Source organism: Rhineura floridana, chromosome 5 (assembly GCF_030035675.1).
Source record: "Rhineura floridana isolate rRhiFlo1 chromosome 5, rRhiFlo1.hap2, whole genome shotgun sequence".
NCBI lineage: Eukaryota > Metazoa > Chordata > Lepidosauria > Squamata > Rhineuridae > Rhineura > Rhineura floridana.
Window position 1 is genome coordinate 61356667 of NC_084484.1, and position 13066 is coordinate 61369732.

General features: G+C 42.6%; 1 protein-coding gene across 5 annotated transcripts in view; it reads right to left on the reverse strand.

Annotated features, from left to right (window-relative positions):
• ATP10A (ATPase phospholipid transporting 10A (putative)) overlaps positions 1-13066 on the reverse strand; it is a 179237-nt gene that overhangs the window by 18426 nt on the left and 147745 nt on the right. For all 5 annotated transcript variants that reach the window (XM_061626943.1, XM_061626940.1, XM_061626941.1 and 2 more), the window contains 3 exons: positions 11846-12167; positions 7407-7483; positions 3368-3493 (listed from right to left, as the gene is read on the reverse strand). In XM_061626943.1, coding sequence (XP_061482927.1) covers positions 3368-3493; positions 7407-7483; positions 11846-12167 — 525 coding nt within the window. The remainder of the gene's footprint in view (positions 1-3367; positions 3494-7406; positions 7484-11845; positions 12168-13066) is intronic.

The window sequence follows — 13066 nt, forward strand, 5'->3', positions numbered from 1 at the left end:
TCTAGCTGGTGGACCCTGAGTGAGGCACTGGTGGTGGTGGGGACAGGGGGAGTAGATTATACAAGCCTGCAGTCTGCCAACACTACTCTATAAAGGATTCTTAAGTAGCATATTTTATTCTTGTTATCAAATTTACACATACTGATTCTTCGGCACATGATTCCTGTCACACAGCAGGGTCTGCTATTCCTGTAAATGCCAGCCATCTGCATTTTAACAAGTGCTGCCAGATAAAAAAATTCTGAAAATTAAGGGATAATGTGGAACCATGGCATCTGTTCCACAAAATGCTATGGAGTTGGGTTTCTGAAATGAAGCGCATCTACTACACCTAAAGGCCTGCAGCCACACTGATAAATAACTATGCACACAACACCCCCTTCTCAATCAAGAGGTATTGGTAGAATATCTTTTCTCCCATGTTATCTGTCACCTTTCTCTCTCCACCTCCCACATGCCTTATTTCCAATTCTACTGCTTCCTATTTCCCATCCCCAAATCCTAACCCCCAACCCTCTCCCTTTCTTCTTCCTCTGTTTTGATATACCTGCTGTGCCACCGTTTCCCTGTGTGACTGTCTCCCCTACCTGAGGCACAGATTGGTCACTTCAAGGCTTAACCACAAGTAATATGTGTGACACTAAGCCAAACCATAGCTTAGTACAAGCAAGCAAATGTGCAGGCTGTCAGAGAGGCTATTGTGGCTGTTTTCTTGCAATACTGAATTAAGCCATGGTTTGGCTTAGCATGTTGTCTGAACCTGGACTCATAGTTTAGCTCCCTTCAGATTAGGGATGGTTCTCTCAGTTTCTCATTTTTCATTCTTAAACCCAGTTCCCTACATTTCTGAAGCAATTTGCCTTTAAAAAAATCCTCATGAAGATTCTTCAGTATGATAGTGTGAATATCTTGTTAGAAACACATTTTTAATGTGGTTTTGACTAATGTACACATTTTTGCAAGCAGTTCTGAATATAATGCATTTTTGCATGTTATTTTCACTAATATATTCATTTTTATGCACACTTTCCCCTAATATATGCATGCTTGTAAACACTGCTTGGTTGGAGAACTGCACTGCAAAATTTGGGTAAGTGTGACTTTTGAAGGATAGCTTTTGATTCTGATATTGTTTCAGAAAGTGTGAATTTGATAAATTTGGCTTTAAATCAAATTTCTCACCCATTCCTACTCCAGACAAACCATGAACTATAAAGCCATAGGACAACCCTCCTCTCTCTCTGGGAGCCCACACATTTACTCATTCATGATAAGCCATGGTTTGGCTTCGTGTTGTATGCAAATTGGCCTAATAGACGAGCTTGTGATGCTGTGATAGTGAGAATAAAACCTAGTGTTTGACAATATTTTTATGTGCACAGATCTTGCCAACATTGTTTTGGGATGTTTTGATGAATGCTAATTTTATTAACTAAAAATTCAAGTTCTCTCTCTTTGGTAAGATGCAAAACTGGAAGAGCTTCTACAATAAAGGGATACACTGCTTGAAAAAGGCATGTTCAAACTGTGACCCACCAGCCAAACACAGCTCATTAGTGAGATGGGCTGTGATGAGCAAAATCATCACAGCAAGATTCAGACAACTCACCTTCTAAAGGGTCCACTTTTGGACATTCAAGTTATGCCATTCCATGGAACAGCTCAGCTGGATGCTACTTTGCTGATGCAATAGTGGTGGTGAAGACTTTGCTAGTATCACTGCCACCATATAGGCCTAAAAATGGACTCTAGGACATATTTGGTCAGACACAGCATGACTTTTCCGCCATCTGATATTTCACTCTCTCACTACCTGCTTCACAGCCCTCAACTCCTTTGGATGCCAGGAAATCCTAGAGAGAAGAAGAGGACTGCTCCAGTCCATCACCAATTCTGCACTTCCACCATGATATCATCAGGCAGTGGTGCAGTGGTGGCTGGCAGAGCAGAAGGCAGGGAGACCAACAGTAGGTGGAGCCTGGGCCAATGACAAGCTGAGCCACTCCCTGATTGGTTGTAAGTTAGACAGCAGGCAGGTGGAGTCTGGTTGAGGGCAGACTGTGCTTGGTGGGCAGTGCTCCATTCACCCTAATGCACTGTTCAGTTGCCTCCAAATTAATCCTTATTCTTAATTAATAACACTTTGCAATCCATTAGGATATATAGGACTTTAGGGACAGAAATACCCTAATTTTGCTGCCCTATTTGGCAACACTGAAATGGGGAGTTCCATTTCAGCTATTCTGAGGGAAGGTAGAGGAAATGGGCAAAATGCTTTTTTGGGGGGTGGAGGGGATCCCTTCTTACCTTGCCTTTCAAAATATAAATAGTATTGGCTATCCCCCAGGCATTCTCTCATTCTCTCTCTCCCTCTCTCTTATGGAGAGAGGGTGCTGCTGTCCACTATCCCCCCCCCCGAATGGCAAAGGTACTACATTTGGATATATTACCATTGATATTGCCTTCTGGGAAAAGAAATGGCAGACTGCAGCCAATAGCACTTGTGCTCTTGCAAGGGGGGAAGGAGGAGAAGAGAGAGAGAAAACACACTCAGCGAACTGACTTCTTCTCAGAAGGCAAGGGCAAGGTTAGCAACACCTTCCTCAAAGGGTCACACTCCCCCTTAAGGAGCAGGCTTGCAGCTTGGGAGTGCTCCTTGCTCTGGCATTGTCTTCTTTCAGCTTCAGCCAAAACCCCTTTCTGCGGAAGACAGCTTGTTTTTTTTATGCCTAACTAAATCTCTAAGAAGAATGGAGTTTCACCTGTATGGGATGTTTCTCCATGTGCATTTCATGCTTGAATATGACGCATACAAGGTAGTGTTAACACAAACCTTTGGGTTGCTTTTATGGGCTGTGACTGCATCTTTTAGATATCTGGGGTCCAAGTCATTTTGGTTTCTATAGTACAGGACCAGCAAAGTGAATTGCCCCTAGAAAGCTGTATGACAAGGATGGGGAACCTTTAGCTCTCCAAATGTAGCTGGACCAACTCATCATTCCTGACCATTGGCCTGTTGGCTGGGAAAGATGGGAGCTGGACTCCAACAACATCTGGAGGGCCACAGGTTCCCTATCCCTGCTATAAGAGGTCAACACAGACTCTGCAGCACCAAAGTGATGTCCTCCTGGCGGTCCTCCCCTATCATGACAGGCTGCTGTGTTCTGCTCCAGATTCTGCCTCTGAAGAAGCTTCTAGCGTAGCCCCGCATGTGGTGCATGCAAGGTTCTGGAAGCACGAGTCACGATTACCAGGTTCAAATCAAAGCAAAAGAATTACAACCTTCTCAGCAGTTGACATGCATGCCAGGCTCTCCTGAATACAATCCAAGGAACTCAAATGGGCTACAAAGCTAACACACACTTACTGCGTTTTTGTAGAAGAAATACAGCACCATGTTGGCGAGCCGTGAGTAACACCAATGGCCATGCACAAGCAAGAGTTTCTCCAAATGCCGGAACTTTGGGATTGCAAAGTCACTTGCCATCACAGCCTTCAATGCAAGAAGAGTTGAAATTATTGTTTTGAAGATGTTATTTTAATCACAAATGCTTTTGAAACAATTTTAGATGGAACTAGCAGAAACCCACAAATGTCACTGAAATAACATTGGTTGACTATATGTCGACAAAAAGGAAAAAATGCCATTTGAGCAGGTTACTAAAGTGGTCCAGAGAGCAAGGGCTGATTCGTGTCTATCTTTCGATACCTCATCACTGGATGACTTATTACTGTGGAACTGACTCCACTGAAAACTACTGTAGTTGATGTTACTGATTCATACAGGAATGTTCATCGCTTGATATAACAACTTATTCTATAGTATTTCTCATTTATTTCAACAGGATTTCTCAATTAATACAAATGTAAGAAGTCTGTATAGATCGGTAGAACCACTGCCCCGCATCAGATCCCCAGAGAGACTTTTCTGCACTCCAAGTTGCTCCAAGGGTGCTCTCTCTCTCTCCTGCAGTCATACCCCACTCACAGACCGCTGATCAGCTCCCACCCTTAGTGGGGGAGAAGCGGATGAGTCAAGCCTTCTGAAGCCGATGGCTTTTACATTAGAGGAATAATCTTTCTCTGACCACTAGCACCTATTGAGCAGACATCAACTGAGAAATAAGCTAGGAATCTTACTAATAAACTGAAGGGATGGCCAGGAATGGCTGGCCATATGCAATACATTTAACTTGCTGTTTATAAATATTAGAAAGCCATCCATCAATATTCCCATTTCTCTATTCTATGCAATCTTTCTATAATGGAATGAAAAATCAAACATGTTTACTTGTTCATTGCCACAATATTACCAAACAGCATTTCCTCCACTTTATTTCTGATCAGTGAAAGAGGAGAGAAAAAAGCTATTTGAATGCAAACTGACAGATTCAATTTTGTTTCACATTTTATGGAAACAATGGCAATCGAGCACAAACTGCTACTTAATAATTCTCATTCATAAAAAGAACACTTATGAAAGACATTTGGTGATGAAATAAATATTTAGTGGGATATTAGAAAATCTGCATTTTCTCAATATTGTTCAGCATTTATGGAATTCTGACACCGTTTACAGTTGGATGCCATCCAGAGCCTCTCTTATGACGCCATCCAGAGCCTCTCCAATCCAAGAAAGGGCATAGATACGCTCTTAATTTCAAGTATGCAATTTAATTCATGGATTTCAAGAATTGCAAATGATGAATACTCCAAGATATACTGATGCCCACTAACTTAAATGGCTTTAAAAGGAGATTAGGCAAACATGTAGAGCATAAGGCTATATGCTTTACCCGGAAGAGGCAGCATGCCTCTAGAAAACAGTGACTGGAAATCAGTACCACGAGAGGGTTATTGTACTCATGCTCTACTTGTAAGCAGCCAGCAGGCATCTTATTGGTCACAGTATGAAGCAGGACGCTGGACTAGATAGGCCTTTTGTCTGACTCGGCAGGGCGCTTCTCATGTTTTTAGCACAATATTAAAATGTCCAGCTAGAAGGAATACTAGCACTTGAGTGTTCTGAATGCAGTGAGGAAGCAGTATAAAGGGGTTTATTTTTTATTATTATATTTATCAGTCACATTTCCCTCAAAATGAAACTCAAAGCAACTTGCAAACACTAAAAGCAGATATAAAAACATCCTAAAATACTCTCAAAATACATAAAAACAAGATCCCACTCATCCCCACCTGACTAAAAACAGAGAATTAGGCTTCTACAAAGGCCTGGGTGACTAACAATGTTTTTAACTGACACTTAAAAACAGAGAGTGATGGTGCCAGAAGCACCTTCCTGCATACCACAAACCGGGAGCTACCACTGAGAAAAACTGTTCTTGTGTCACCACCCTCTGCAATTCTTTCAGAAGGGGCATGCAGAGAAGGGTCTCAGATGATGAATGCAGGGTCCAGGTTGGTTCATGTGGGGAGAGGTAGACCTTGAGGTATTGGAGTCCTGAGCTGCATAAGGCTTTATAGGTCAAAAACAGCACTTTTAATTTTGCCTGGAAACTAATTGGTAGCCAATGCAGCTGTGCCAGAATTTACACAGCAGCAGTCTTTGAATCTTAAGGCCTCTTCACACATTACATTTGCAACTCCCACTCATACAATATTTTATGTACACACATAAAATGTAATGTATGAATATGAAAAACATGTTTATAACTGCATGAATGGTATGTATGTTCATCAAAGAGCTGGGACTGGTTACAGTTCTTAGATGTGCAAATGCTTATTACCAAGCATCAGTGCATAACATTTTCCATCAATTAATGAGAAAAGGAACTGCTTCTTTTGCAGAGGAAGAAGATTCAGTGAAACTGGAGGACAGATTTTAGCACCATGCTACCAGATATGGGTTGACCATCACAAAGTGCACAGTAGTCCTCAGATTTCATCCATATGCTGCTTTGCTGCACTCCAGGCTGAGTGCAGGGATGGATGGACCACCCTCTTCCTGTTCCATGTCACTTCTGCATACCTTTGTAGTAGTGGCTTCCTAACTATGGAACGCTCTTCCTCAGGGAGGCCCACTTGGCACAGACATTGCTGTCATTTTGGTATCAGGCCAAGACTACTCTCAGGCATCTCCTGCTATTTGATGGGTTTTTAATAGCGTTGTTTTAATGGTGGTGGCATTGATGTACTTCGGAAGAGGGGGGTTAATTGTTGGAAATTAGTGTATGGTCTTTTAAAAAGCTTAATGTATGTAATTTTTAAAATATTTTACTTCTTTGTATCTGTTGCAAGGTACCTTGAGACCTTTGTGGGATAAGGCGACTAATAAATGAGGGTTGTATTCAGCTAAGTCCTACTCAGCATAGATCATTGAAATTAATGAGCCTAAGTTAGTAATGTCTGCTAACTTCAGCGGGTTGACTCTGAGTAGGACTAGTGTTGAATAGCACCTTAAATAAATAAATAGTATGATTTCAAGCCCAAATCTAATCTGTCCTATTGTCTGTGGGTTTTTTTAAAAAAAACTCTTACACAAAAATTGCATTTTAGATGGTATGCATTTCCCACATATATGCACAATTGTACACATTTTCCCACAAAATACTCATTTCTGTATGCATTTTCCCATTAAAAATGAGCATTTTTTAACTGTCACTGCACCCCAAAATATGGAGAAGTGTGCAATCTGATTGCTGACTGTGTTCCAATCCATGTGTAAGCCTAGGAACTGCAGATTAGGTTGGTTCACCTTAAAAATTCTCCTCCATCCCTATTTCAGTGTAATAGCACTTAAGGTCTCTGGGAGGTATCCTAGGGAAAGGCAGCTACTTGCCCAGGACAAACTCCTCAAAAAGATGTGGGAAACCAAATTATAGACTATGTTGGTCTCCTACCTTGGTCCTGATGAGCTGGTGGGAATCAAAACAGGTTGATGCACATCCAAACTTAAGGATCAGACATGATAAAACAGCACTACCAACCCTCCAAATTACAGCCATCCGGATGTGCTCTTGGCTGAATAAAATTAGATATCCACTCCCCCAGGTATATTGAATGATAACTTTATAACACAAGAGCAGATGCAAAAGACAGTAAAGAAAAAAATGGATGTTCAAAATTGTACGATTAGGGAAAAAATGGATAACTATTTAAAATATATTTTTTATTTTTTAAAAACTATATATAAAAGGAAACTTGTGTAAATCTAACACGTTCAATATTATCATAGCTCTGAGGTAGGGAAAGCTCTGCTAGATGAGCTCTGCTAAAGGAACTTCTGCACAACACAGCTGGCCCACCTTGAGGCAGCTTACAAGACCTCTGAAATATGCAGTAGCTGTCACAAAGCAGCTTGTTGCAGCTTACAAGGGAACAAGATGTAAGTGGACATAAAGAAAACATATGGACCCAATTCTATCATGTGCTTTCTTTCACGTTACCTGCATGCCCTCTGGCCCTGAGATCCCCACACCAATATCAGCGACTTGGATCATACTGACGTCATTAGCTCCATCACCTGGTAACAAGTAGAAAAAGATGTTCATTTGCTGTGACTAATGGTTAAGAAGCAAAGGAAAATCAAAAGAACAGAAAAAAGGACTTTTTTTTGGCAGTGAAATTGCCATTCTCTGCGGAATTAGCTTCAAAGCCCAATCTGAATTATCTGTGGAGACTAAAGGTTACTAATTATGCATACAACCATCAAATGGTGTACAAAATATAGCATCACACCTGTTCCCCGTAGCAAATTTGCCAGTCATATGAGAAAGGGAGCCCAGAACCGGATACTTAAGTGAAAAAGAGGACTGTGTTCCTAAAACGTTAATAGTTGGGCATGATGAACATGACATACAAGGAAATTCTCTCTTCTGCACAACTTTAAAATGTGTGGGAACCCTGCCCTCCGGCTACCCTGTATAGTACCCGTCTAACTGAAAGGATAAAAGAAGAGTAGTATCAGAAATGTGTTTTCTGCAAACAGGTATGCATCATGTTGTAATAAATGCAGTACTGAGAGAGCAAGCTTATAGTTCCCTCGAGCTAAGAACATAAGAGCCTACTGGATCAGGCCAGTGGTTCATCTTTCCAGCAACCTGTTCTCACAGTGGCAACCAGATGCCTGTGGGAAGCCCACAAGCAGGACCTGAGCGCAACCGGACTCCCACCTAGGTTTGGGAGCACAATCCTTAGTCCTATAATGTGATGCAGCTTCATAGATTCATATAAGATCAACCTGTTGAACAGCAGCATTTCCCCCCCGATGCAGCTTCACAGAAGGATATAGGATCAACCTATTGAAGAGCAGTGGCTTTGGGGGAGGTTGTTTATGATTGTAGCTGTAATCATATGCTCAATTTCACGCCATGGTTAAATGAGGGGAAATTGGTGTAATCCAAATGTATCTTTCCAGTCATTGGGACTATGGTGAATTCCACTGACTCTGCTAGCTCCGTTGGGCTCCTTATCTACCAACTAGCAGCAGCCATTCTATCAAGCTGCAGCGGAGTGATTGAAGGGAAGCAGGGCTACTCTATAGATCCTGCTAAGAGACAAGCTTTTTTTGGCTTCTTCTCCCTGTGAACTGTTTCTATTCCAACAGTTTGTTTGTTTTCTTCTTCCCTCCACGTTCCTTTTTCCTTTTGTGTTATGTCTTTCAGATTGTAAACCAAGCATAGGGACTACCTTCTTTCACTGACCTTCTGTAAGCAGCCATAACAGACTTTTTGCAGGACAGTGGGGTAGAAATGCTAGTAATAAATAATTTGCAGTCAGTAAAGATGAATCTAATTGCTAAGGCAGAAATAATACACAACTGCAGGCTCTATTGAGCTTTATCTTTTAATAGACAGGCAAAGAAGCTGGTTTGTCCTTTTCTCATTGTTCTAAAACACTACTGCTGACCTTATGGTATTATCTTTCAAAATAATGCAGAACTTGCTACAAACCTTTGCTCCTCTATCTGCCATGATTATCATATACCTAAAAGGGTATTTTTCAATGGGGGGGGGGAAGTGCTGAAGGGAAACACATGAAAAAGGCAATTTCCTTTGCCTGTTTCCTCTCTAAAGCTAAAGCAATTAGATTTGAGAGGATAGTGCTCTTTCCCTCACAATCCAGATTCTCACTGCATTAGACTATGTAATTTTCAGATCTTTGCTCATGAAGTGAAAGTGCAATTTCTGCTAATGGGTGCTGCCGGCAAATGCTGGCACGTACCTCTGCTACAAGGATCATAGAGATGACTAGTTAAAAAGAAACCTTTGGTGCAGTGCCGTTGGCTTTGATCAAAATGATGCAAAACAGATGATATTCAGAGATACAAAGCTGGGAAATATTTCCATGTTCCATAAAACTCAATAAAGCCACTTAGAGCCAGCCCTACCATTAGGCAGAGTGAGGCAGCTGCCTTGAGCGGCAGATGTTAGGGAGCAGATGCTAGGTGTTGGAGGACAGATGTGTGCCATGCATCCTGTGCTGGGCTGCTGTTCTCACATGTGGGGGACAACGCTGTCGTGTCTCCAAGGGATTAATTTAAGCAGATTCCTCCTCAGAAATTCAAGAAGCTGAATGAACACAAAGCATGCTTTGCTCCTTGCTTACACCCTGTATCAGTGGCGGCTTCTCTACAGCAGTCAATAGTTCTTATCTACTATACAGCAACGATTCAGTTATGAATCTTAGGCACACAAAAAGGGGCACTTTGAAGGTATTTATAAGGATTCAACAAAGTGTTACCTGCCTGGAGATGAAGAAGTAGTTCTGGCCAAAATGAATAAGTGTTTTAATATGGTCTGGACAGCTTGTTTTAAGAATGGAAACAGAGCACATTCTATGCTTATATAATTGGTGTACGCGCTGTTGCTGATGTTGCTTGTCATGTAAGTGCTTGATAAATGCATATGCACAATGTATCTATTTCTCCCCACCCCATTTTTTCAACTTCGCATGGTCAGCTTTCCAGCTGCATACATTTTTTTCCAACTCCACACTTTGTGTCCAATTACATACAAAACAAAACACCAAAACCCCTTGCTCTCTCTCTCCTGCAGCGAAGGAAGATTCAGCTGCCAGTCTGGGTTGCTTTTGTACATGGATAGGGAAGGAGAACGCCATCTTTGCCTCAGACAGAAAAAAGGTCTTGGGCAAACTTGTATATACACAAGGAATACGTGATCATTTCTACCTTCAGAAACATAATTATTCTTCCCACTAGAGGGATCGGACAGGAAAGGCCTGTTTGCAGACTGTTCTCAGAGCCAGCGGAGCTGGAGGAATGCTCCAAGCAGAGTGGTTCGACACACTTGGTAAGCAACACATGATGCTGAAGTAGTGGAAAATGCTGGAGTTTCCTCCCAGTTCTAACAACTGAAAGGGGGGCTGAGCATGCAAAGGGAGCTCTGGAACACCAAACGCTCCCAAGGAAATCTAGTTTTTTTTGTGGTTTCCCCTGAAATTACAGAAACATGCCAATGGCACCCCAGTGTGAAATGTGTTTTGGAGATGGTGGTGGTGAGATATCTGTATTCTTGAATTAGCCATTTCAAGCTTTTAAAAGATCCATTTCCTCTCTTTGTTCTTTGCAGAGGAGGGTGGGGAAGTGGAAGAGCTACTTGGCTCCCATCCTGCTCTGCCTTACATAAGACAGGAACTAAGCATCCACTCTCTTTTATCCTTCCCTGTGTAGGAAGCAGTGGGGCAGCCAGGGAGGACTTTGGGGCTAATGTCCAGGGCCCCAAACAGCAGACTGAGCAGGGGGAGGCAAGCACAGCAGGGCTGGCTTAGCACGTTTTGAAGATAATGAAGAAAAACACATTGCCATCAAAAGGAGGGGGGGAGGCAGAAGACCAGTAAGTCCAAAATGACTCAGGAGTTCTCAAATGCTGCAGCCTATGTACAATCCATTTTTCCCCTTTTTAAAGTCATTTGGTTTTTTTTTCAATTTGGCAAAGACAATTTCCCCCCACAAACCTGTCTTCTCTGTTTAAATTTGTGTGTCGTCTCTTTCATCTCTCTTTGTCCATGGAAGTTCCTTAAAATGTAAATGTACTGTCTTCAAGTCAATTCCGACTTATGACGACCCTATGAATAGGGTTTTCATAAGGCTGACAGGCGGTGACTGGCCAGAGGTCACCCAGTGAGCTTCATGGCTGTGTGGGGATTCAAACCCTGGTCTCCCAGGTCGTAGTCCAACACCTTAACCACTACACCACACCGGCTGATAAGTTGCTCTGAAATGCGATCGTGTTTCAGTTCTACAAATGAGGTTATATTTTTAAAATTTGATTTCTATCCCCCACTGTTATGAAGGCTCAGATTGGGTGTTAATGCTTTAAAAACACGCACACAAGGTAATATAGCCATTTAAAAGTGTAAAACTGATAAACAGCAACAAATGTAAAAAATAAGGCTTGCATACATAGCGCCTTAAATCAGCAGTGGGGCATCTCAGACCTAAGGGCCAAATGTCACGCTCCGGGCCTCTATCTGGCCACACTCCCTTCCCAGGCCACACCTCTCACGGGCTTTGCTTTACACCATCCTTGAGTGTTTTTGCATGGCTGGAAAGTGCCCTTGATAAACTGATAAAGCCTCCTGCTTGCCTGGATGGAGGATAGAGAGGGGGGTGCAAGTACAAACTACCCTACTGTATAAAGGTAAATTCTACATTCATTGCTCCACCCACTTTTGCTTCTGGCCACGCCCATCACAGGCATGTGGCCCTTGGAGGGTTGCGTAGAAGGAAATGTGGCCCTTGGGCTGGAAAACATTCCCTACCCTGCTTTAAATGAAAGAGGAATACCTCTAACTGAACAAAAGAAAAGTGTTCTTGCATTTGTACAAATGCACAATCATTTTGAATTAAAACCAAGGTACTTGCCTATTGCCAGGGTCATTGTTCTGAGTTTGTCTCTGACCAGTTTCACAACCATCCCCTTTTGAATTGGGGTAGAACGGCAACAGAGTACAGAACGGCATCTCCTGGCTAACAAAAGGAATTTTTCTTCTAGGCCTTTGTCTAGGGCATAAGCCAGGGTCCTTCCGTCAACCACCAAGCCCAATCTGGGATGCACCAAAGACGATGGCACACAGAGGGGGGTGAACTTCACTTCTGAGTTCTGAGTATATTTTTCAGCTGCTTCATTTGAAAATTTAGACTCTATGCAGTGCAAGTGCTGTTCCAGTAACGTGGCACACATTTCCTAGAAGAAAAGAGAACAATAAACGGGGTGGGTAGGTGGGAAAAAAGTTAAAGCATGCCAAGAGCAATGAATGGCAGCTGCAGGGTTACTTCAAAATCTTGATTTATTTTATTTATTTAAGAATTTTCCAGCCCGCTTTTAAATCAGGGTTAGCCAAAACAGCTTACAGACAAAATGGAAAATACCACAACAGTGGAATCCCAAGGATGGCTACTCAGAACTAAGCCCTATTACAGATATGGGGAACATATGGCCCTCCAGATCAGCCACAGCAAGCATGGCCAATGGCCAGGGATGGCAGGGGTTTTAGTTCAGCAGCACCTGCAGGGCCAAAGGTTCACCATACCTGCCCTATTCAGTTAAGTGCACTTACAGAGCAATCCAAACCTCCGATCTACCACGCTGGACCAGGTTTGGATGCAATGGAGGTGTTCCTCTGCCCAGCTCCACCGGGTTCCATAAACAGAGGACCTCCATCACCGCTCAACAAAAGCGCAGGTGGGCGGAAGCTAATGCTAGCAATATCCCTGCCTGCAGTAGCCAGCTCAAATCCCCGAAACAAGGCATCTTTAGGGTTGGGAGAGGGTTGAGCTGGATCAGCCAAGGATCTGCTGGATCCTAAGCTGCTCCAGCTACTGGTGATGGACCCAGTCCCCATCTCTCTGCTGTGCCACCCTGAAGTTGGCACAGCAAGAAAAATGGGACAAAACTGTTCCCACGCATTCTGCTGCGATCAGATGCAGAGATAACTCTGCTGCTGTATTCTGCCCTGCTGCTCCTAGCCAGGAGTTAGGATTGTTACTCCCTAGTAAGTATGCATAAGATTATAGCCTAAAGCAATAAAATCATATTAAATGAACAAAAGCAGAATCAGCAGGAAACGTTCTAACTCCATAAAG